The sequence below is a fragment of the Neopsephotus bourkii genome, unplaced genomic scaffold, assembly GCF_033783945.1.
Source record: "Neopsephotus bourkii isolate Nb327-2 ecotype Australia unplaced genomic scaffold, CSIRO-AGI_Nbou_v1 NB_1825, whole genome shotgun sequence".
Lineage (NCBI taxonomy): Eukaryota > Metazoa > Chordata > Aves > Psittaciformes > Psittacidae > Neopsephotus > Neopsephotus bourkii.
Window position 1 is genome coordinate 10,327,453 of NW_026902298.1, and position 21,423 is coordinate 10,348,875.

The window sequence follows — 21,423 nt, forward strand, 5'->3', positions numbered from 1 at the left end:
GCCGCTGGAGGCGGGGCGGGAGCCCCCGTGTCCCGCGGCTGAAATAGGGGGAGGGCCCGGGCCGCTCTCTGCTCAGGTGCCCGCTGGCCGCCGGGCGTCCCGCCGTGTGGAGCCGCGCTGCCTGTGAGGTAAGCGGCGGGGTCACCTCTGCTGCTGCTGGGGCGCCTTTGGGACCTGTTCCCCGTGGGGTGCCGGGGGTCCCGGCGGTACGGCACAGCCCGGCCCGGTCCGGCGGAGGGCAGCGCGGCTCGGGAGGCGCTGGCAGCTGCGAGGGAAAAGTTTCCTCATGGAAAGGGGGCGGACGGGGGGAGGCGGTGCCCGGCGGGCGCTGCCTGTGGGCAGAAGGGGACCGGGAGGCGGCTCGGAGTGACACGGAGCGGAGACCCGGGGTAGGCGCGGGGAGCGGCGGCGGGTGCGCGGTGCCGGGCAGGTTGTTGGCGGGGGGCTGCGGGGAGCTCCCCGCACAGCTCTGGTCCCTCCGCGCCCCTCGCAGGCCGGCCGCCAGCCTGCCCTTCACCGGGTGCTGGGGGCTGCGGAGACTCCTCCGCTCCCGCTGGGGCCAGCGCCTCCGCTCCGCGGCGGGGACAGGGGCCCCTTTGTGCCGGAGCCGTGTTGAGCCGCTTCCCACTCTGAAACCGGAGCCGCGGGCGCTGGCAGCGCTGTGGCGGAGGGGGGTAAAGCGGCTTCCTAGGACCCCTGGGGGAAGGGGCCTCGCTGGGGCCCAGGCTCGGGGGCTGCACCCCCGTGCTCGGGGGTCCGTGTTGGCGCAGCCCTGCTCTCGCTCGTCCTCTTCCCGTTGTGTGGCTGCCGACAGCGGTCTCGGTGTGCGGGAGGGGAGAGCAGGGTGTGGGGCAGGCGAAGGGTGCTGCTTGCGGCCGTGTCAGCCGGGCCCTGGCAGGCTGCTGGGGTTACCGTGTCCTCTCCGGCCCAGGGCAGGAAAAAGCTGATAAACATGGAGGGTATTAGTGGGCCTGAACACTTAGTGCTTGAGGAGACAGGCTACGATTTGTCACTGTGTGCGGGAGGAGGGATCAGCGACCTCCGCGAAGCTATTGATAAATGAAGTTAATATGGCCCAAACATATTAACCAGTTTCACCACTTTCTGTGCCAACTATGTGTTCTTCGCTTGCTTCAGTTCTTCAGGCTTGCAGGAGGCTCAGAGCGTGGTGGTGAGGGGGAGCTTAGCTGACCATCTCTTTACACTTGCTCCTGGCCCTAGGTTGTAGCCTGGCGTTTTTGTTCACTCTCCTTACCCAACTGGAGCTCGCTGTCTCCTGAAGCAGGAGATGAGCCCCTTTCCCCTTCAAGTCAACCGCTGGCCTCACACAGAGGAATTCCTGATACGAAGGTAATTGATTGTAGTGCAGAACCCTGGCAGAGCTGCTCACTCCACCCTGGAATTCGCATGTCACCAAGAAGTCCCTAAGCGTGGCGATGACTCAAGTCGCTCTGGGTGCGTAATGGGAGCAGAATGCACAACTGCAGCGTGTGGGCTAAAATGACAGGGTCGAGATACTCCTTGCTTCAGGTGTGAGCTGGTCTCGGGGTGGAGCCGGAGTAGAGCTTCTCCCCATGCATTGCATAACTGCACACATTCTCTCGGTGTAGGATTCACCTTTCTGTGGAGTGTACAACGTGCTCTGTGTGAGCCAGTCTGTTCTGCTTTGACAGGGTTTTGTGTTATTAACAGTGTTTCACTAGAAGGTCCCTAAAATATATACTAGATGGTTCTTTGATTTGCAGCTTGGAACAGGATGAATGTGTGAGCTGGATCAGCTGCTTGCTGCTCCCCTGTCCTGTGCTCGCTCTATTGTATCGCTTTATTGGCTTTCTTTTCTTTTTTTCTTCTGACCCATGAGTTTGAGCTTCCCTGGCTTGCCTGCACTTGTCCAAGTGAAGGCTGTTTTCTCCTTCTCAGGCTGTATAAAGCAGTAAATTCAGTGTGTCAGCGATGTATAGGCTTGAGAACAACTGTCCACTTGAAACTCCATTCTCAAACGTCAGTGAGTGAATAAGGATTGTGTGTAACTGAAGTGTGCCAAAATGCTGCAGGTCCTTGGCAGATTCTGTGTGTAATCAAGTCATAAAAGCCCGAAAATCTTACGGACCCAAATTAATTTATTTGCAGGACAATGGTGCTTTTAGTCATTCATTATAGGTTATTATGGATTATACAAGAGCTAGCCTGTATCTGCTGGGCTTTCTCTAAATGATCATGAGTTTCATCATAAATATATATACAGAGAGAGAAAGAAAGATTTTGGTTTTAAATGCAACAGTTCCGTCAGGTATATTTGTAATGTGACTGCTTTTAAGGGATGATAAACTGAGAACATGTTAGTCCCTGCACCGGGGCAACATGAGCTTCTGTTAGAACTCCTATCACCCAGCATGGCAAACACTGTATATTCTTTATTCTGACCATCTTGATGGCTGGAGACTGTTCAGTTGTTGTTTTAACTATTTGGTCTGTGTCGTGGCTGACATCCAGGGATTGAACTAGGGACCTGGAAAGCTAAAAGTATCTGCCTGTAGCCTGAGTGGAAAAAGCTATGCGCTTGATCAGAGAGCATTAATAAACTGCCCCTATTTCTGTCATCAGCTGATCAGTGATGTGTGAATTTGGGCTGCTCTGGAGAGTTTGTGGGGAAATGCCTAAACAATAGGAGAGCTGTGTAAGCCCTTATCTTTTTAAAGCAGACTTTCTGATCAGGCAGGCAATTTTATCACTAGTTACTCAGTGTGATGGGTGTAGAGGGGACCATGTGACAGGGAACTGTGTCAGAAAGATTAATAAAAAAAGCCATCATTCATTAGTCTGGGGGCTTAGTGGGTGGGACAGAAGACAATGGCTGTTGTATCTGCAAGTTTTAATGAAGAATATGGGATTTTGCCCTTTGAAGACTAATGAAGGAACTTTGCATCCTTGGAGTAGTTTAAGAGGTAGCTTTTTGCTGCTATCTTGTGGTATGGTGGCCCCTAATTTAACATCCAAATTCACTCTGATTGTCTGGCCACAAGTTTTTCCAGCAGCACAAAGTGTAATGTCAATGCAATGCCAGTGGTGCATCCTCTGCTGTAATCGTCCAGCTTTGTTTCAGTGATGGGTACATTAGTTTAATGTTCCTTCAAGCTGAAATGTGGGCTGAAGCTGGGCACTGCCATAAGGCACTATGTGTGACTGGCATCTTAATCATACTTGAGTCTTCAGTGGTTTCTCCTCACTGTGAATGGCACGATGGGAAAGAGCCTTTCAGACTTGTGACAATCAGAATCTGTGCATTAAATCTAGTGGCTGTCACTGGGCATTGTAGTTTGTTGAAGAGGCATGCGAGAGATCTCCATGGTACCCGGGGCTTGGATGCAGTCATTAGGCTTGTGTGGGCTTTCATGTTCTTTGTAGGTGGCTGTGGTGGGGCTCTGTTTATTGTGACCTGTCAGTAAGTTTTTCCAGGTTAGAGCAGTGAGAACTGCTGCAGGCAGCCCACAACTAAGTGCTAGCAAGTCTTCAGCCTCCTCAGTTCTTGTCCATGCCATGAGCTTGCCCAAGCTGTGTCTCTTCTATTTGCAGGGAGATACAGCAATTGCCTCCTGGGTTGCTGGGGACATGGGCAGTGTTCTCACTTGCCTGTAGGTGATTATCTGTTGGCAGTAACTTCCTCCTCTCCTCGGTATCCTTGCTGCTAAGCCAAACCTCTCCTGCTCCCGGGAGGGCTGAGCTGTATCAGTGACTGTTAAATAGAGTTCTGAAGTAGGCTTGTGCCTGTCTCTGACAAGGGCAAGAAGCTTCATGGTGGACTGGGAGAATATGCAGCATATTTCACTTGAATGATTCTAGGTATTTATTTTTGTTTCTTGGTATTTTCAGTCAGCTCTTTCTTGGACTGGGACTGCTGACCTGTGTGAAAGCCTGGTGCTGACTCCAGCAGCAATGCAAGTCAAAACTTAGGGTTTTGAGCTGTGGGATAGGAGCTGCTTCAGGAAGCCACTGGGAAGAAATAAACCCCATTGGATTGCTCTGTTTGTGCTTTCTGGTTTAAAAACAACCTCTTAGTGTTCTTCTCTTACATGTCGAGTCCTGAGGATCAGAAACTGAGATCACTGCTTTGGGCAGTGGGCTGAGAAAGCAAATGACTTTCCAGTGATGCAGAACAGCTGAAAATCTATGCTGTGATGTGTGCCCTTTGGGCTGACTGTCCCATTTGCTTGTGTTCTCCTGGGATCTTGTTGATATGAAGTAATTTACATTAATAGTCCTGTTCTTCAAGCTGAGGTCCAAAAAGCTTACTTGAGGAGGCACTGCTGAGACCAAAGAGCAGATTCTGTGCAAAGAGTATGAAAGGAGATAAAATTAGCTCCATGACATTCAGGATAATGAACTTCAAGAAGAATGCATGAAATACGGTTCTGCACAGTGCAAGCCAGTTCCTGACGGCTGCCCTACTTCACCCTTGTTATCTTCTGACATGGGAAGAATGTCAGAAAGGCACATGAGTATCTTTAGGAATGGAGTACCTAAAAAGTGAATCTACCAAACTTCTTGACCCAGGAGATGCTATGAAGGGAATTGAAGTTACTGAATGTTCTCTCCAGTCCACAGAGCAAACACTTTCTTTGTACGTGCCTTGTTCCATGAAAGACTCTGGAATGACTCTGTAAAAGCTGGTCTATAGTTCTGCCAGATTGTAGTACTGAAGCCTGCCTTACAGTTGTTCTTTATGTTGTTTAGATTTTCCTGTGAGGAAGCAATTGAGTAAACCTGGCTATGGTGGCAAAAGGTGAACAAAGAGCCTTGCCACTGGAGTGGAGGAACTGACCACAACATGGAACAGAAGCACTGGGTGTGATGCTTTACCTCATTCTTCTCCTTTACCATGAGAGCTGTTCTGGCACTCGAGCTCCTCTTCTTCAGCTTCTTAAATAGTTGGTTGTACTCCCTTCTGCAGCATGTTTGGGACTCAGAACTGTGAAGGGAACTGGATGAACTTCAGGAAGGTTTTGATTATGATCTTTCAGGTCCTTGTCTTCATTATATGAATATTTGGAAGTAAAACAGCTTTAGTGAATTAGCTTTCATAAGTAAAAGCAGAAACCTGTTTGATATAACCAAAGATAAAGAAATGCAGTACTTCAAATTCATTTGCCGTGTATTTGCCACACTTGCTCTGAATGACAAAATACTGCCATTCCCCTTCCTCAAAAGACAGCTAATGGAAAAGACAGCTATAGGTAAAGTGAAGCCAGAAGCTTCACAACAGCAGCTGGGTAGGAAAACCCACTGCGATTTCCAAATGGGAAGAAGGGGCAGAGAGGGCTGATTGGAGACATCTGACTACTGTGCAATCTGGTGAAACAAGAAACACCCAAAAGCTCAGTGTTAGGATGGAGCTCACTGGCTTGTGCCTATAGAGGCTGATTGCACTAATTGCAGGCTACTTCCTTAAGACTTCTTAATGCATTCAAGTAAACTCGATCCCTGCTCTTGGGGTTGCAAAGTGATTCAATCACAGGAGAGTATTCCATGGACAGGGACTTAGAGGAGTTTGCTTCCCCTGTTCCCAACCACAGAAACATCCCCAGTCACCACCTTCTGTTACTTTTTTCTTTGCTCAGAGCTGGATGAAGCTGGAGCATTTTGTTCTCTTTGAATCAGGGCTGTTCATATAAAGATCTGAACAAAACTTCTTTACTCAAAGCCTGGTTGGATTTGGGTGGACTGGCTCAGCCTGCTGTTGTGATGAGTTACCTGTAACAAATTACAGGCAACTGGGTTACAGGATGGACTGTTGATCTTGCCAGGCACATTACCAGGTGAAATGTACATTAAATCCTTGGGAAACTGCATTCAGTGCAGATTGAGACTGCTGAGGAGGGGTATAATAGCTTTGGCTGGAGCTTTGAGTACCTATTTATTGATTTAGGAAGAAACAGCTTCCAGTTCTTTGGAGTCCGTTGTGATTAAAAGGGAGGTGCTGATTGCACATACTTGCTGGCAAGTCTGGTGTTTGTTTGCAGAGGCTGATGCAGAAGGGTAGGAAGAAGTACTAGGCATGTGAAGCAAACAAGTGAAGAGGCTCAGGGAGTGGGACAGCAGAGATTACAGGTTCTCACCATCCACATGGCTTAAAACCTTGGCCTGGGAGAGAGGTAAGGCAGGGAGTGTGAGAACTGGGAAGTGGGCATGCAGACTGATGTGTGGAACAGGAGCTATGCTATTCACAGCACTGAGAGTGTAGGCTGGTGTATTGCTGTTCCTGGTAGCTTGCATGTGGCTTTTATTAAGCTACCCACTGCTATTTGTAGCTGCTTGTTAAATACATAGACACAGCATACATGTCAAGATTATTCTGGCAACTGTCTTAAACATACAAAACCAATATGGCCTGTTGCCCTGTTGGAGTATGGTACCCATGGTCGAACACCAATTTCCTCCTTTTAGCTCTGTGGATATTTGAGATTATAATCTATTTCTTCATAGGAAGAACAACTGGGGGAAAAACAAACACAGACCTTGACAGCCCAATACATTCCTTCATTAACACTGCCTCATATTGTTGTGTTAAACAGCAGTCTGTGTTCCTGTAATGCTAAAGATCTACATCATTGGAAAAGCAAACAGGATTTCTCCTTATCTTGTGGAACAATTTCTGCCTGGTGAAGTTATGTCAGTCAGGAATCTTAACCTTTACAGCAGCAGCAGCAATGTGCTGGTAGAGCCTGTCCTGTAGCCTTGGCCTCCGAGGACCTGACAGGGAATAACTACCAAGTGTGGAAGGTATTTAATTCTGAATGAACATTTTGAAAGCAACCTGGGGTTACAGACAGGGGGATGTCTGTAGTACATTGGCTTGGTCTGAATGTGCAGAAAACCAATATAAAGAAGCTGTGGTCTGAAATAAGAGAATAATAAAGCAGTACATATGCTGAGGATGTCAGCCCTTTTAAGCTGATCAGGATCTTGTCTGCATTGTAGTACTTCAGAATAATCATGGAGAATTTTGCTAGCAGGCAGAAGCATGGTCTCTAGAGGATCACTGTATGGGAGACAGGCTTGCACGTAGCTGAAGTGACCTTTGTGTGCAGTTACTCTTCAGCCTGGTGTCCCTCTGACCTCTTACTGGCTGGAGAGATCAGCTGAAGGCTTGCTTGAAACTGCATTCTACAGCCCTGGCAGGCTGCAGTCCTTAGGGAGTGACTGGAAAGCACTGGCTTCTAGTCCCTTTCCCAGTCAGGTGACTCTACCAAGGGTGTGACTACAGCAATAACATAAACATCTCTAAAGGAAGTTTTGGGGATCCTTTCTCGCTATAGAGAAGAGCCAGCCGGTCTTCAGAGGGCTGAGTACACCTGTAAATATCAGATCTCTTCCATAATGGCAGTGGAGAGCACATTACTGGGCATCATCAATAGTCACTGGTTCAGAGCTATTGGATGTGCACCTCCAGAGATGGAAAGGACATCCCATCCACACCCCATTTTTGTTCTCTCCGTCAGGGAGCTTCCTAGCTCTGCTGTACCAGCAGCAATCCAGTTCATTCCACTGCTGGAGTTGTGTGGAACCACCTGGCTCCAGCTCTCTAGCTCCATTCTGACAGGTTAACAGGACAAAAACTGCAAGGGTTTTCATGTTGTCTGTTCTGTAAGGGGAGGGGGCTGCCATCCTTTTGTGTATTTGTATTGTTCAGATTGAAACGGTTGTCTGTAGCCTACACCAGAAGTGCCCTGGAGTGAAAACACCCTCACCACTGCCTGCTATATAGAAAAGTGACTCTGGGAATCAGACAAATTGGCTGCAGAAATCTCACATTGCTTCCTTGTGTTAGTTGTTGTCTTGACGTGGAAATAATAGCAGCCCAGTCCCGATTTCAACTCTTGCTTAGCTTGGCTTTAACACTTATATAGAAATTGGTCCATAATAAAAATAGGCTTCTACCAAAACCTCAGCTACTATTCCTAAATAAACTCCACTTGTTCCTACATGTGTCTGCATCCAGCTTTTGCTGTTGCACTTGGGAAAGGGGATAGGAGTTGGGCAGAAAGTTGTGTCAGGCACAGTGTATAAGCTCTCTTCCTGTGGATGAATTCCTGCAGGGCTGCATACTCCAGCCCTTGGAGCATTTATAGAGTTCAGAAGCTTGGTCTTGGCAAACTTGGGAAAACAATTGCTTAAAAGGAGTCTCGGGAGGCAGTCAAGCAGTGCACAGAAGTGTTGCCTTGGGCATTTGGAGGCTGGAGTTATTGGAGTGTGGTGTAGAGGGAAGAGGATTTCTGTGGTTTATGTGCCTTAGGAAAAGGTTTCTGAAGAGTGATTATTACTATTGGGTCTAGAAGCTTTATTTGTGGATGAGATGCTGTCTTATTCACATTGTGCAAGCAAGTTACCTTGTAGCTTGTTGCCAGGTTCACACACGTTTTGAATGGGGAGGTTTGTTTTGAATGACATGTTGGTCTGAGGGCAGGGATATGTGCTCAGAGATGTGTGACTGACTGGAGCAGGGGTGAGATTAACAACATGGTTAAAGGTGGAAACGGCTCTGCCATGACAAGCCCTGTGGCATTTCCCTATGTGGAGCTCAGTACCAGTGAGGCAGTCCTGAGCCATTCTGCCTTTCTGCAGCTGAAGACCAAGAGCCATTCTTTGATAACTTAACAAGGAGCTGATAGCAGGTGTGGCCTAATAACTATGTTGGTCATAAGTGAGGGAAGGTATTTGGGGCAAGGAGGGAATGAATACCTTTCTAACACTGCTAGCAGGAAGGGTTGTAGCTCTGCAGAAGTCTCATTTGTGTGGTTCAGTTTGTCTGCCTGATGTTGCTGGTTGTAGTGGTACCTGTGATGCCCTTGTCCATGATCCTGCAGAGGTGTGAAGTTAATAAATGTGTAGTCACTCTTTCCTTCCTTCTTCATAGACCTTGTCTTGCAGGAGCTGCAGTGAGATCTCAAGTAGCTCTTAACTGTGAGAGCTGAAAGAGGAAGGTGGGAAGGTAGGGATAAACGTTCCTTTGCCCTGTAAATACGATTTGCTAGATAGCCTCCTATTAGCAGAGGTGGCAGCAGCGTCAGAAGGAGTCTTGTACATGGTGCTGACTCAACATATAATTCTAGTTTACCCAGTATAACTTCAGCTATAGGCTTATACTGTCCAGGCTCTGCCAGCCATGCTGAATCATGTGGTGGCTCTCGCTATCATAGAGGCATAGAATGGTTTGGGTTGGAAGGGATCACCAAGTTCCAGCCCCCTGCCATGGACAGGGACCCTTTCCAGTGGACCAGGTTGTTCAAAGCTCTGTCCAACCTGGCCTTGCTATATCCACAAGGTAACCCTGTCATCTGTGCCGCAAAGCAACCTCCAGGCTCTGGCATCTGTAACTCAAATATTTGCTTTTCCTGGCAAACTCAGGTTTTCCTTGGTCTCAAGCTCTTGGTGGCTCACAGCACATACGGTGTTTTGGGAATAACCAGACATGAAGCAGGGGAATGACAATCTATCTGCTCTTCTAGGGCTCAGGATGACAGCAGCAGCTGTTATTCAGCCCCTGTGTGCAGTACCTAGTCCTTCCCCATGTCTGCACGCGTTTCCAATTTGATCTGCTGACTGACACAGGCTCATGGAGTATGTGAAGTCCAGAAAAAGCCTGGCAGAAAAGTGTCCTCCTCCTTCTTTGACCTTTTTGCTTCCACCAAGCTAGATCTTCCTGCACTTCTATAAAGTCTATACAACTACTATGGAACTATGCACTTGACTGGCTGCTACTCAGGTCATGGAGATCAGCCTGCAGGAATGCTAGACTATTGTATTCTCTCACCTAACTCCTGTGCTGATGATTGCAGGATAGCCTTAAGCTGTGGGATACTTTGCCACGTGATATTGTGGATGCTGAAACCTCCTGTGGGTTCAAAAGCACACTGAAGAAATGAATGGAAGAGGAATCCATTGAGTGTTGCTAAATTCATAGGTGCCACATCCAGCTCGGGAAATTGCTGTCAACAAATGGTTAGAGGCTTGGAGAGCATGCAGGGAGGCAGCATGTATGCTTGCTCTGTTCTCAAAGAAAGGGAAGGTATCTGCTTTTGGCTGCTGTCTGCAGGGGCTATGAGAGCCCTTAGTCTGGTCCAGCACAGCTACTACTGGTTTTCAGAGCCCATTGATCTTAATGATAGTAAATCCAGTTATTTGGGTCTGGAACTCCTGAGGAGTATGCCTCAAATTTGACTGTGGAAACTGCAGAAAGAACGGATTCAGAGGGGTTTCGTTGGCTTTTTCCTTGACTGTCCCTCAAGTGAACAAGCACACTGTGATTCACAGCAGCTTTCCACATTTACCCCCAAATGCGAGCACTGTGTAGTCAGCCTGAACTGGAAACCAGAGATGGAAGAAGGCATGTTTGTGATTCATTGCTTCCTGATAAAGTGGGGATGGGGGTGTGGCATGGAAAAAGTGATACAGCCTTCACATGTCATACCCATTGATCTATGTCTTCGCTGGCAGAAGGAAAGAAGGGGTCTGGGGCAGTTTTGAGTCTACTTTTTACATCAGTGTTAATGAAGTGGGTTTAATCCAGACAATTCAAGGAATGTGCAGTCTGGTTTATTGGGGGCCACTGGGAAGTCTTAGAAGGTTTGTGATGAGTTATAACCTTTTATCCAGTAACCTGGATCATCCTTAAGTGTCCCAACTCTTCCCTCCCAGCCCCTTCCTCACCAAAGGTAACGAGTGCAGTACCCCAATCTGCTTTTCTTTGCCTATTCCACTTTCCCTGCCTTCTTTCACTTTTCCTTCAAAATTGGCTTAATGTCTGGCTAAAAATCCCCCTTCCAGGTTTGCAGTTTCTGCTCTCAGCCGTGTGAGCTGTCGGTTGCCATCACCTTCCAGCCTCAGCCAAGGGGATGTTACTGACTGAGAGAGAAGAAGGGGTTTTTGCTTGTCTGCTTTTTAAACAAATAGACTTTTGACATTGAAGTAAATCTTCAGGGAAGTGAATGTGAGATAAACAAAAATGCCTCTTTCTACCCTTGCTTCCCTTATCCTCTGCAGGCCTTTTACTTCCCTTTCCTCTGTAGAAAGTTACCTATATCATGAGGGCAAAATAAAACATTTCTAAGAAGCTGATAGGGACAGCTTACAGAACCAAGTGACAAAGGAAGCTCTGTTGGTTGAGAGCTGCATCCTACCAGGGCAGTGCTAGGTGCTCTGGTCTTAAAAGGACTCTAGACCAGAATATGCATTCTACTGAGTTTTGGTTTTGTTTCTTAAATGTAGGGTTATCAAGTCCTTTGTCTTGAATACAAATCCTCTTCCTCTTTAGTAAAAAGAAACTGGAGAAAGTGCAGGACTCTCTCCTTCCCTTTTCCTTCCAAAGCCAGCTACATGTAAAAGGGTGCATGGCAGTGAATGGAGGTGATGGGGTTGCTAAACCGGACACCGTGCAGTGTGGGGGGACCAAGCCCCATGTATGGTGCCTGGGGAGGGCTTATTTTCAGCCTTCCTGGCCCGAGCTGTCCCTTTGCTCAGCTGTTGTGATGGTACCTTTCCTGCACAGTGCTGTCATGCCGCCCCAGTGTTTCTATTTTCACTCTCTCTGGGGTTAGATCTTGTGACACAAGGATTTGGCATCTCTCCTACGTGCTGGAACGTGGCATCTCGGGAGGCACAGTGGCTGCAGCTGCTATATCAGAGGGTGCCCCTCCTAGTAGCTGGCAGAAGGGGGACGCCCCTAGGGTTGTGATGCATCAGACCAGGCAGCATCCCTGCAGAGCAGCAGCAGGGTCTAATCATGCTCATCTTTGTGTCTTCCAGCCTTTCTGAGGGAGTCTGAAGAGTTTGGGACATCCTTGCTACCTGCCCACCGCTTCCCTGCGGCATCTCACTTTCAGCTTTCAGGTATGTACTTACTGGGGACAGGAGCAGAGTTGCATGCCCTGGAGGCATGTACCATAACTGACAAGTAGTAGTGGTGGGAAGGGAGGACAGGGACAGCTGGTGGCATGGGTGGAGCTATTTTTCAGGTTTCAAGGTTCATGCTCTTGAATGTCACATCCCATTTAACAACTTGCTTCAGTGACTGGAATTCAGCCTTCGGGAGGAACCCAGAGGAACAGCATTAATGTAATTCTGACACTCTCCATGAGATGAGACTGGTCAAACAGAGCCAAACTGTTTCCAGAAGACATGCAGGAAAACCCTGCATTCTGTTCTGGGATGCTTCATGGTGCGGCTCATGTCACTGAGAAGGGTTTGTGGGAGGTGGGAGATGTGGACTCTCAACCTGATCTTCATCTCTTCTTGTTCTCTTTGGGCTGGCAGAATGAGCAGATACCTCTCTGGGGCGTGAGGGAAGCTTTTTATAACTAGGAATGTGCAAGAGGAGAAGTGGCAGCAAAGGACATCTCTGCTGCATTAATCCAGCGCTGCCTAGAATGGCATTGCATGCAAGTGACTGGGCTTGGGCCTTTTTCCAATACTCCCTCTAATTCCTGTACAAAAGCAACCCTGAACCTCTCCCTGAGGAGCCCATAGTGATGCACCATTTCAGGAACAAACTGGCAGTGCAGCCTAGCAGAGTTCTGGGACAACAGAGGGTGAGATGAACCTCTTATATTCTAGCCTAGGTTTTGAGCCTAATAGAATCTCAGAATCAACCAGGTTGGAAAAGACCTTTAAGATCATCAAGTCCAACCATTATCCCAGGACTGCCAAGACCACCACTGAACCATGTCACTGAGGAGAGCTGAGTATAAGGAAAACCCCAGCTCTCCAGGGCTGTTTCTGGGAAGCAGTGCTGCTGGGGAACCACCATGTGTGCTGCGGGGCCCTTGCCTGGGTATGCCCCAGCATGTTTCTGTAGCTCTGCTCAAGCCCAGCTCAGCTGGTGGGCAGCTTATAGGGCTCCTCCCCATTCAAGACATGCCAGCCTGCTGACTGCTCAGCCTTGTTTGCTCCAGTCGGTAGTTGTAATCCTGTAATCCTGAGTCACACCGGGAAGCTGGAGTCCTCTCCATTGACAGAAGAATTACTTAAAGTCTCTCAAGGCAGATTTTAATAGCTTTAGCTCCCTCACTTTTTGTAGCTACTATCTTGAGGGCCTTGGTTAAGCAAGGAATCTCTGCAGAGATGTCTGGTGCTGCTGAAGGGTTCATCAGCATCTCCAGTGTCTGTACAGCTGAGGTTTAGCAAGGTTGTCTTCTACACCATCCTTTCCCAATATGCAGGGAGGGAGGGGGCAGGTCCAGTCCTGGGCATTGCTACTGGATCAAGCAGTGTGCTGCTGGAGGTGCAGTGGTGCCAGTACTTGCCTGCAGGGTAGTAAGTTGGGCTCCTCCAGCTCCAGGGGTCCTGGAGAGCTGTGCTCTCTGCCAAGGCTCAGCCTGTGCTATGTTAGGAATCACTTTTCTCTCTTCCCAGCTTAACTGAAATCTGCAAAGATTCTCTGCTGCAAGAAAACGGGGGTGATGTCATCAGAAGATGATGCTGGTGGGGAGGCTCCTGGGGGCAGCTTCTGGGAGGTAAGGAAAGATAATGGGAGTCTGAGGGAGGGAGGAATGTTTTCTGACCTCCCACCAGTTAGAGGCATTAGAAGGCTGAGACTCAAGTTCGTGGGTGACATGATGTTCCTGGGGAGTAGGAGGGAGGAACTGTGGGGAGGTTTAGGAACACTGTGTGTTACTGCAGGGAAGAGGTGACCCTTTCATCCACAGGTGCTGTGGAATGGGAGTTCCTTGGTCAGCTGACACTGATCTGAGTGGAGGGAGACGCAAGCAAAGCATCTTGTTGTCTTCTCTCCACTGCTGTGCCTACCTGTGGGAGTGCCAGAGGAGGGTCTGAGTTCAGCTGCTGTGCTCTCTGCCCATGCAGTGGCTGAAACTGCTGCTATCTTATGTGAAGGAATGTGGAAGTCAGCATAGGATAAATGATGATGCTCTGTGACATTTCAGGCTGGAAACTACAGGCGGACAGTGAAGCGTGTGGATGATGGGTACCGGCTCTGCAATGATTTAATCTCCTGCTTCCAAGAGCGAGCCAAGATCGAGAAGAACTATGCCCAGCAGCTAACAGAGTGGTCCCGTAAGTGGAGGACCACGGTGGAGAAAGGTAAAGCTGACAGGTTGGACTGGGAGCAGGATGCAGTCATTGCATTCTCTTCCTTGAGTGTTATCTCTTACTGAGGTGATGCTGTTTCCTTGGGGGACAGACTTCCCTTCTCCAGGAAGAGGGGGACTTTCTGGGGGTCTATGTTTTTGTAGCTAGTCCTCAGATTCTGTTGGAGAGGTGTTCTCTGTATTGCCAGGTATTTGGGTACAAAAAAACCCCAGTAGTATCTGTTTCTTTAGGTTGGCATTTCCTTGGGCAGCCCAAGTCTTAAATCAAGCTGCAGATTTCGCCTTTTAAGCATGGCTTGGCTGTCTTGCTGCCTCCTCCTACAGAGAGTAGCTACTAATGCTGGGATGTAGCGGCAGTGAGCTGAAACTGATAGCATCTCCCAAAGAAATAGGAAACAGTGGGACAGATGCCACAAAGGACGTGCTGGTCTTGGAAGCAGAAGCTAGCCTCATAGTGCTGTTATCTATCCTGAAGCTCAGGCTGGAAACCTCCTGGCCAGCACCATGTGGGAAAGCTAAGCCTGCCCAAAAGTAGTAGCAGTCAGCTGTAACAGCCAGTTCAGATGCTGCCTGTTGGGTCTGTGTGGAGACCAGTCAATGCTGTCTTGTGTGATGGGAAAGAGTTAAGGAAGTGACTCCATACTGATACATGTGTGTAGGAGGGAAAGAATCTGCCTTCTCTTCTGTAGGCAGGAGGTGTAAGAGCCCCTCTGGTGCTTGTTCCTGCAGGTCCACAGTATGGAACTCTGGAGAAGGCCTGGCATGCCTTCCTGACAGCTGCAGACAAACTGAGTGAAATCCACTTGGCTGTCCGGAACCACCTGGCTGGGAAAGACTCGGATAAGATCAAGGCCTGGCAGAAGGAGGCCTACCACAAGCAGATGATTGGAGGCTTCAAGGAGACAAAGGAGGCAGAGGATGGATTCCGCAAGGCCCAGAAACCATGGGTGAAGAAGATGAAAGATGTGAGCAAAGTGTGAATGGGGAAGGAGGAATAAGGGCGGTTGAGGTGGCTGCCTGCTGTGGGAGCCACTGGGAAAACTGGGTTTAGCCAGAGTTGCAGAGAATGCCAGAGGGAGGGATGTCTTCATAGAATGGTTTGGGTTGGAAAGAACCTAAAGATCATCCAGTTCCACCCCCTGCCATAGGCAGGGAAGCCTCACAGTAGGCCATGTCACCCAAGGCTCTGTCCAACCTGGCCTTGAGCACTGCCACAGGCACAGCCTGTGCCAGTGCCTCAGCATGGTCACAGTAAAGAACTTTCTCATACCTAACCTGAACTTCCCCTGTTGAAGTTTAAACCCATTGCCCCTTGTCCAATCACTACAGTCTCTCTCCAGCATCCTTGGTGGTCTCTTGTTCTTGGTGGGTTTGTAGCTTTATGTGGGAAGAATTTGGTAACGGGTTCTGTATTCAGTGAGCACTGAAAAAGAGCTCATTTGGAGGTACCTCTTCCCTTTGGAGCATGGTTTAGTAAATGCCAAGTAGGCATTCCTGTTACGTTGTCCTGAAATGACTGCTGCCAACACTAACAAATATTAACATGCCCTCTCTGAGTAATGTAGTATCAATGTGGTCAGGCTCATGGCTTTCTCTGCATCCTCCTCCTACACACAGGTGGAGACATCGAAGAAAAACTACCATGCAGCTCGGAAGGAGGAGAAGACAGCCCATACAAGGGAGAACCACGCCAAGGCAGACTCCTCTGTCTCACAGGAACAGCTACGCAAGTTGCGGGACCGTGTGGAGAAGTGCACTCAGGAGGCTGAGAAGGTGAGTGAGTGGTGTTGTGTGGATGTGTGTCACCAGGATATTCCTCAAGGAAGAAGCACTGGTGGTAACGTCACTCAGAAATGACTCCTGCTGAGCCCTGTAAGAAGGGGTGAGATCCCACTGCGTTGAGCTTTTAGTGAGTTAGGCTGAGACTTAACGAAGGCCAAGTTCTCTCTGTCTTTGGTGTTGGGGAAGATGTAATTTGTAAGTAAATAAATCAGGAGATTTGGTGGGTAGGAGCTGCAGAGCTGCAGTTTGTGCTACCAAAAGTGGATGGTGTGTCTGCCCACAAGAGAGAAAGTGTGGAAGGCCCTCTGTGGAAGAGGGTGGCACAGAAGAAGGAACTTGCAAGAGCATTAGGAGAGCAATGGGCCGTGGTAGCAGCTCTGGGATTTCCTCTTTCTGTGGTGTATTTGTTCATCAGCAGTGCAGGGGGGAATAACATCCTTGTGAGTTCTAAGGCAGAGCAGGGTGACATCAAGGCACAAGTCTCACTGCTGCTGTCCTCCTGGGTTAATACAGTGCAAGGATCAATATGAGAAGATGCTGGAAGAGCTGAACCGTTACAATCCCCGCTACATGGAGGACATGGAGCAAGTGTTTGAAGGCTGCCAGGAAGCAGAACGCAAGCGGTTGTGCTTTTTTAAGGAGATGTTACTGAATCTGCACCAACATCTCAACCTCTCCACCAATGAAAGGTACCAGCCCTGCTGCAGGAGGGAGTTCTGCCAGGCCGGGGTGCCCTAGGCTCCGGTGAGGGGTGCCAAGTCTGGTCTCTGGGAAGGGGAGCTGCCCCGTTGCATTTGCCAGGTCATGCTCCTTCCCCTTCCAAGTGTGTCTTGGTACTGGCATTTGGTTCCATTAGACTGACCAGTGCTGGTGGCTGATCTCAGACAGTGCTAGGCTCCTCAGAAAGGATTCTTTCTGCTTCTGAACCCTTCCCCTTCCACTACTGTGGGTGTGCTTCTGTGCTATGAAATGCCTCCATGTTACTATGTGTAATCCCAGCATGAGGGATGCAGCTCTGTTGCCTTCTAGTACCTATAGTTGTTACACCCATTCTGCCCTGAGTAAAGAGACCTTTTGTGAGATAATGATAACCATAAGCCCACGAGTTGCCCTTTAGTAGGGATTACACAGGGGAAGTGTGTGCAGCCAAAAATCTTTTGTGCTTCTGTACTTTTAAAGTGGAAGCAACAAATCTGAGCCACCTCCCTGTCTGTGTGCAAGAATGTGCCAGGCTTTTTCAGTGCTCACTTGATGATGTTAACAACTGCCACACCGAACAAGCCTGTCCTGCTTGCCAGGCCAACTCCCCTGTAAGGGTGGCTTAGAACAGGTGCTGCTCCAGCATCCTTAATTCTGTGAGATTTTTGGATGCTCTGTAATTGAGCATGAGGTTACACTCTTCCTTCCTATTTGGCTTTTGGGAAACAGAGGGATGTGGTTATTGGTGGTTCTGTCTGTTCCTGCTCATAGCTTTCATGCGTTGTATCGAGATCTTTACCAAGTCATCATGGCTGCGGACAACCAGGAGGACCTCAAGTGGTGGCGCAACACTCACGGACCAGGCATGGCGATGAACTGGCCTCAGTTTGAGGTGATGCAGCATTCTAGAGTGTGTTTTTACTATTTCTAGACATTCAGCTGCTTTATTGGAATTGGGGGGTTGCTGCTGTGTTGGAAAGAGCATGTCCTTGTTTGGCAGGCCCAGGATGCTGGGCTCTTTTTTGTTGTGTTGCAAGCTCTGGTGCCCCAAGTGACACGCAGCCCTGCCAGGGTGCAAATACTCCAGCTATCCAGCTGCAAGGTCAGGGAACAGGAACTGGTGTTTAGGGCTTTGGAACAAAATCATGTTGTAATTTTCTCATGGGCCCTCTTGTTGCACACTGGGATTCAATGGGAGTGAGCCTGCAATGGCAGCAAGGCCGTGTGTCTGACACAGCTGAAGGATGACTTGGTGTTCTGTCCTTCTGTATTGGTCAGAAAAGATGTACAGAGCTTTTGTGTTAGAGTGGCTTGATGAAATTACTGCTTTTCCCTGAGCAGGAATGGTCCCTCGAAAGCCAGCGGCCCATCTCCAAGAAGGAGAAGAGTGGAAAGATGGCTGATGATGTCACCCTGACCAGCATTCTGCCAACACGGGATGGGGTTGTCTCACAGACCCCTCTGCAGATAAGGCAAAGGTAAGGGCTAAAATCCAGGGTACGTCAGGTTAAGAAGAGTACCTGCCTAGGATCATGGATGGGTTGGATTGATAGGAGTGATCTCTTCTTCAACTTCCTGTCTCTTGCCCATCCCACTTTAGGAAAGACAGGGTAGAAAAGTGGCTTTAGGGTAGCTGCCTTCTTTTTGTCTAGTGTGTACTGCCTCCCAGTGCATACTTGTCCCCTGGCATGGTGCTGAGCACTACCTGACAAGTCTGGTATAGCTGCTTCCCTTGCCAGGAAGCAAACTGCAGAACAGGGAGAGGCTGAAGAGACTCTGCATGTCCTACAGTTCCAGCAGCCATCCTGCTTTAAAATGTGAACTCTGGCCAAAGTGAACTGGCCAGAAAGGAGTGGGGATATAGAGATGTCTCAAGGCCACTGCTGTATTTCACAGTCTGTTGGATTCAGGGGCGCTATTTGCCAATCTGCAGGTTTTCCTATCAAGAGGAGCAGAACAGTCTCTTCTGTGACAGCCTGAGAGCACCTGCCCATGTGAAGTTAGTATGGACATAGCTTTTTCAGGGTTTTTTGGGTTCCAGGTGCCTGTGCTCTGCTGCTCTTCCCCTCTGCTCTTGTTCCTGACTTGGAAAACAGCATTTCAGACACTTCTTTGGGATGGGAGACATGGTTTTTCCTGTCTTATTCTTGGCTGGAATAACTCTGGACATAGCTGGGCTCTCCGATTGGGACTGTCCTTCCTTGTGTGAGAGGGTCTGCTAGAGGAGGATGAGGTTATAGTGTGCATGTGTGAAAATACTTGGGAATGGGTTACCCTCCTGCCCCTCAGGGCTCTAATGCTGGCATGCTTTCAACCAGCTGTAGGATTTCTTGGGATCTCTCCTCCCTGTTCACCCCCACTTGGCTGCTGGGGCTCTCTTGCACTTTGTTCTATAGCACAGCAGTCTCGCAGGAGGAATGAGGGTGGTGTGTGGTTCAGAAGGAGGTGGGTGAGAGCTGATGCTACTCACAACCATCTTGTCCCCTCTCTTCTTCCATGCAAAGCGGAGGGAAGGAAGACATTTCAGAGTGGTCAGATGAGGACACTCCCAAGAAGTGCCTGGATGCCAATGGGCACGAGGAAGACATAAAGGTACCAGGTGTACGGGTACGAGCGCTCTATGATTACACAGGACAGGAGTCTGATGAGCTGAGCTTTAAAGCAGGTACAGAAGCACTAACCTCTTACTAACATTATACTGTCTTCACTTAGGCTGACTGAATGATCTGAAACACTCTCGAAGAACCAGATGTCCCCCTGAAAACTGATATTCTTTTCCTGGCCTGACCCATTGCCAGCTCTTCTGAGGTGGATGATGCACTGGGAAGTCCTCCAGTCTTAGTTCTTAAGACTAAGAGACAGTGAGGCCATCTAAGAAGAGACTGCCTAGGCCTTGGTCACAGTGTAGGGAGAGCAGACCCCAAATGGGTGAAATTGATCCTTCCTGCCTACTCTTAAGGCATTTATTCTGCCTTGTATCTTGAGACTTTATTAAATGCTTCTTCCTTGTGCCACTGATACAGAAACTCTGTAGGTGCTGTGTATTGTCCTTTGAAGTAACCAGAAGATGGATGTTGTCAGAGAAGGCTCAGATAACTGACATGCACTACTGAAGGCACTACTGAAGGCAGAATTCAGTTGGCAAAAAAAACCAGTGCAAACCACTGCTTAAAATGGGTATCTTGAGAGTGTACATCCTGGCTCTCAGCAGAGGATTAAGTGGGAGAGAATGTTGGAGCAACAGACCCGTTCCCTTTTTCCTTCAATTCAGTTTAGGTTGTATATGTCCTTTTTTTTAACTCCAAGAGACATCTGGATCTTGAGAGTGTCTCTTGTCATCTTGCTTGGTTTGAGTCTTACATGGTATCTCTGTCCTATTGATCCTATTTGATCTCCGTCAAAATACACCCATTTTGAAAAGGCACTGAAGTCCCTCAGTAGCAGGGGCTTGTGCCTCAGGCCAGTATCTATGCAGCAGTGTTACCATACTAGTAAACTTCCTAACATGAACTCGTTGCTTTAAAGTATCTTCCAATATGGGTGTTCTACAACTTGACTTTCTCTCTTTCTACCCAGCAGATGTAATGAGGCATGACTGGATAGCCATCCCCTGTTTGAATCTGCTCTGAGCAGCATGCACTGTAGGGCTTAAGCTTGACAGCCAACAACTTGTTCTCTGTGCCTCTGCCAGTGTGGGATGTGCCTACTGATGCAGTCAGATCTCCCTCTCTGGCAGAAGTATGACCTTCTACTGGTGGAGAAGGGGACCTTCCTGCCCCTTCCCGAAGTAGATGGGGAAAGGTTAAAAGCCTTTCCTGGTCATAGTCTGGGAAACAAGTTGGTTCCATGCCTTGCTGGCCAAACCAGACACTTCATCATGGAATAGGCATTTTGGTCCTAACAGCCAGAGCTTAGCAGCCTCTTACATTTCCTCCCCACCTGCTATAGAGAAGCCACTAAGAAATAAACCTCTGAGATCCCTCTGATCTCTCTAGCTTGTAAACACATCCCTCTGGAGGGAGGAAAGCAGAAATATAGGATAGAACAATATTTCTGATGTTGAACAACAGAAGTGAAGATCTGTCTCTTGTTCCTTGGCCTGGAGGGTGATACTAAGCATAGATCCTAAAGAAGTCAGTAACTCTGGCTTCGATTAAACTGTGCAGAATTATAGGGTGTGATAAGGAGAGAAAAGCATGGTGATTCAGACCAATAGGTCTTGCTTTTTATCACCTTTTCTGAGGTGAGGAAAATGCCTTGCTGTCTTTCTCAAAACTGCTTCCTAATGACTGTTTCTGCTTTTAGGTGAAGAATTGATGAAGATCAGTGAGGAAGATGAGCAGGGCTGGTGCAAAGGCCGACTTCTCACTGGCCAAGTTGGACTTTATCCTGCTAACTATGTTGAGAAAGTTGGGTCATGATTGCTACTGCCCTGCTTAGTGTCTCACAGCCATACCAGCATCTCCTGCAGAGGTCACTGGGTCACTGCTGGCCCCAGTCCACCTTTGCAGTATATCCAGCAACTTCTGGACTTTGAGGGCATGTATTCCATGTAACTAATGCTTTATTTTAAATGCCTAGGCCTGTAGGGATTTTCTAATAAATAAACAAGGATGAGTAAAGATTTCTTTGGCTGTAAGCACTACAGGAGTGCAGAATGGAACAGATCATCTTGCCTTGCTCTCAGTAAAAAGAGATAAGTAACACAGGCAACTCCTCAAAAGGGAGCAAGCAGACTTCCTTGGCTTCAGTGCACATGTATCCATAGCCCTGCCCCCAGGCTTCCTGTTCAAGGAACTTTGGATGTGCAGTGTAATAGGGAACTTGCGGTATTGCTTCCCTT

General features: G+C 48.5%; 1 protein-coding gene across 4 annotated transcripts; it reads left to right on the forward strand.

The window, feature by feature from the left end:
- The first annotated feature begins 7 nt into the window (after window positions 1-7).
- On the forward strand, window positions 8-21,204 carry PACSIN3 (protein kinase C and casein kinase substrate in neurons 3). 4 transcript variants are annotated; one of them, XM_061343295.1, is made up of 12 exons: window positions 8-128; window positions 11,800-11,883; window positions 13,405-13,505; window positions 13,935-14,091; window positions 14,829-15,064; window positions 15,717-15,872; window positions 16,395-16,570; window positions 17,352-17,472; window positions 17,922-18,058; window positions 18,514-18,579; window positions 19,085-19,245; window positions 20,886-21,204. In XM_061343295.1, exons 3-12 carry the CDS (start codon window positions 13,452-13,454, stop codon window positions 20,999-21,001), a joined length of 1,380 nt encoding a protein of 459 aa, XP_061199279.1. In that variant the 5' UTR covers window positions 8-128; window positions 11,800-11,883; window positions 13,405-13,451; the 3' UTR covers window positions 21,002-21,204. The 4 variants fall into 4 exon arrangements, with proteins under 4 accessions (XP_061199279.1, XP_061199282.1, XP_061199280.1 ...); XM_061343296.1 differs by lacking the exon at window positions 8-128 and adding an exon at window positions 331-389; XM_061343297.1 differs by lacking the exon at window positions 8-128 and adding an exon at window positions 1,330-1,455.
- The last annotated feature ends 219 nt before the right edge of the window (window positions 21,205-21,423 follow it).

What these genes read in the sequence shown, in the direction of transcription:
- PACSIN3 (XM_061343295.1), top strand. Translation starts at nt 13,452, where the DNA reads ATGTCATCAGAAGATGATGCTGGTGGGGAGGCTCCTGGGGGCAGCTTC. An exon ending in CTGGGGGCAGCTTCTGGGAG is followed by an intron (nt 13,506 to 13,934) that starts GTAAGGAAAGAT and finishes GTGACATTTCAG; the next exon opens with GCTGGAAACTACAGGCGGAC. An exon ending in AACCTCTCCACCAATGAAAG is followed by an intron (nt 16,571 to 17,351) that starts GTACCAGCCCTG and finishes TCCTGCTCATAG; the next exon opens with CTTTCATGCGTTGTATCGAG.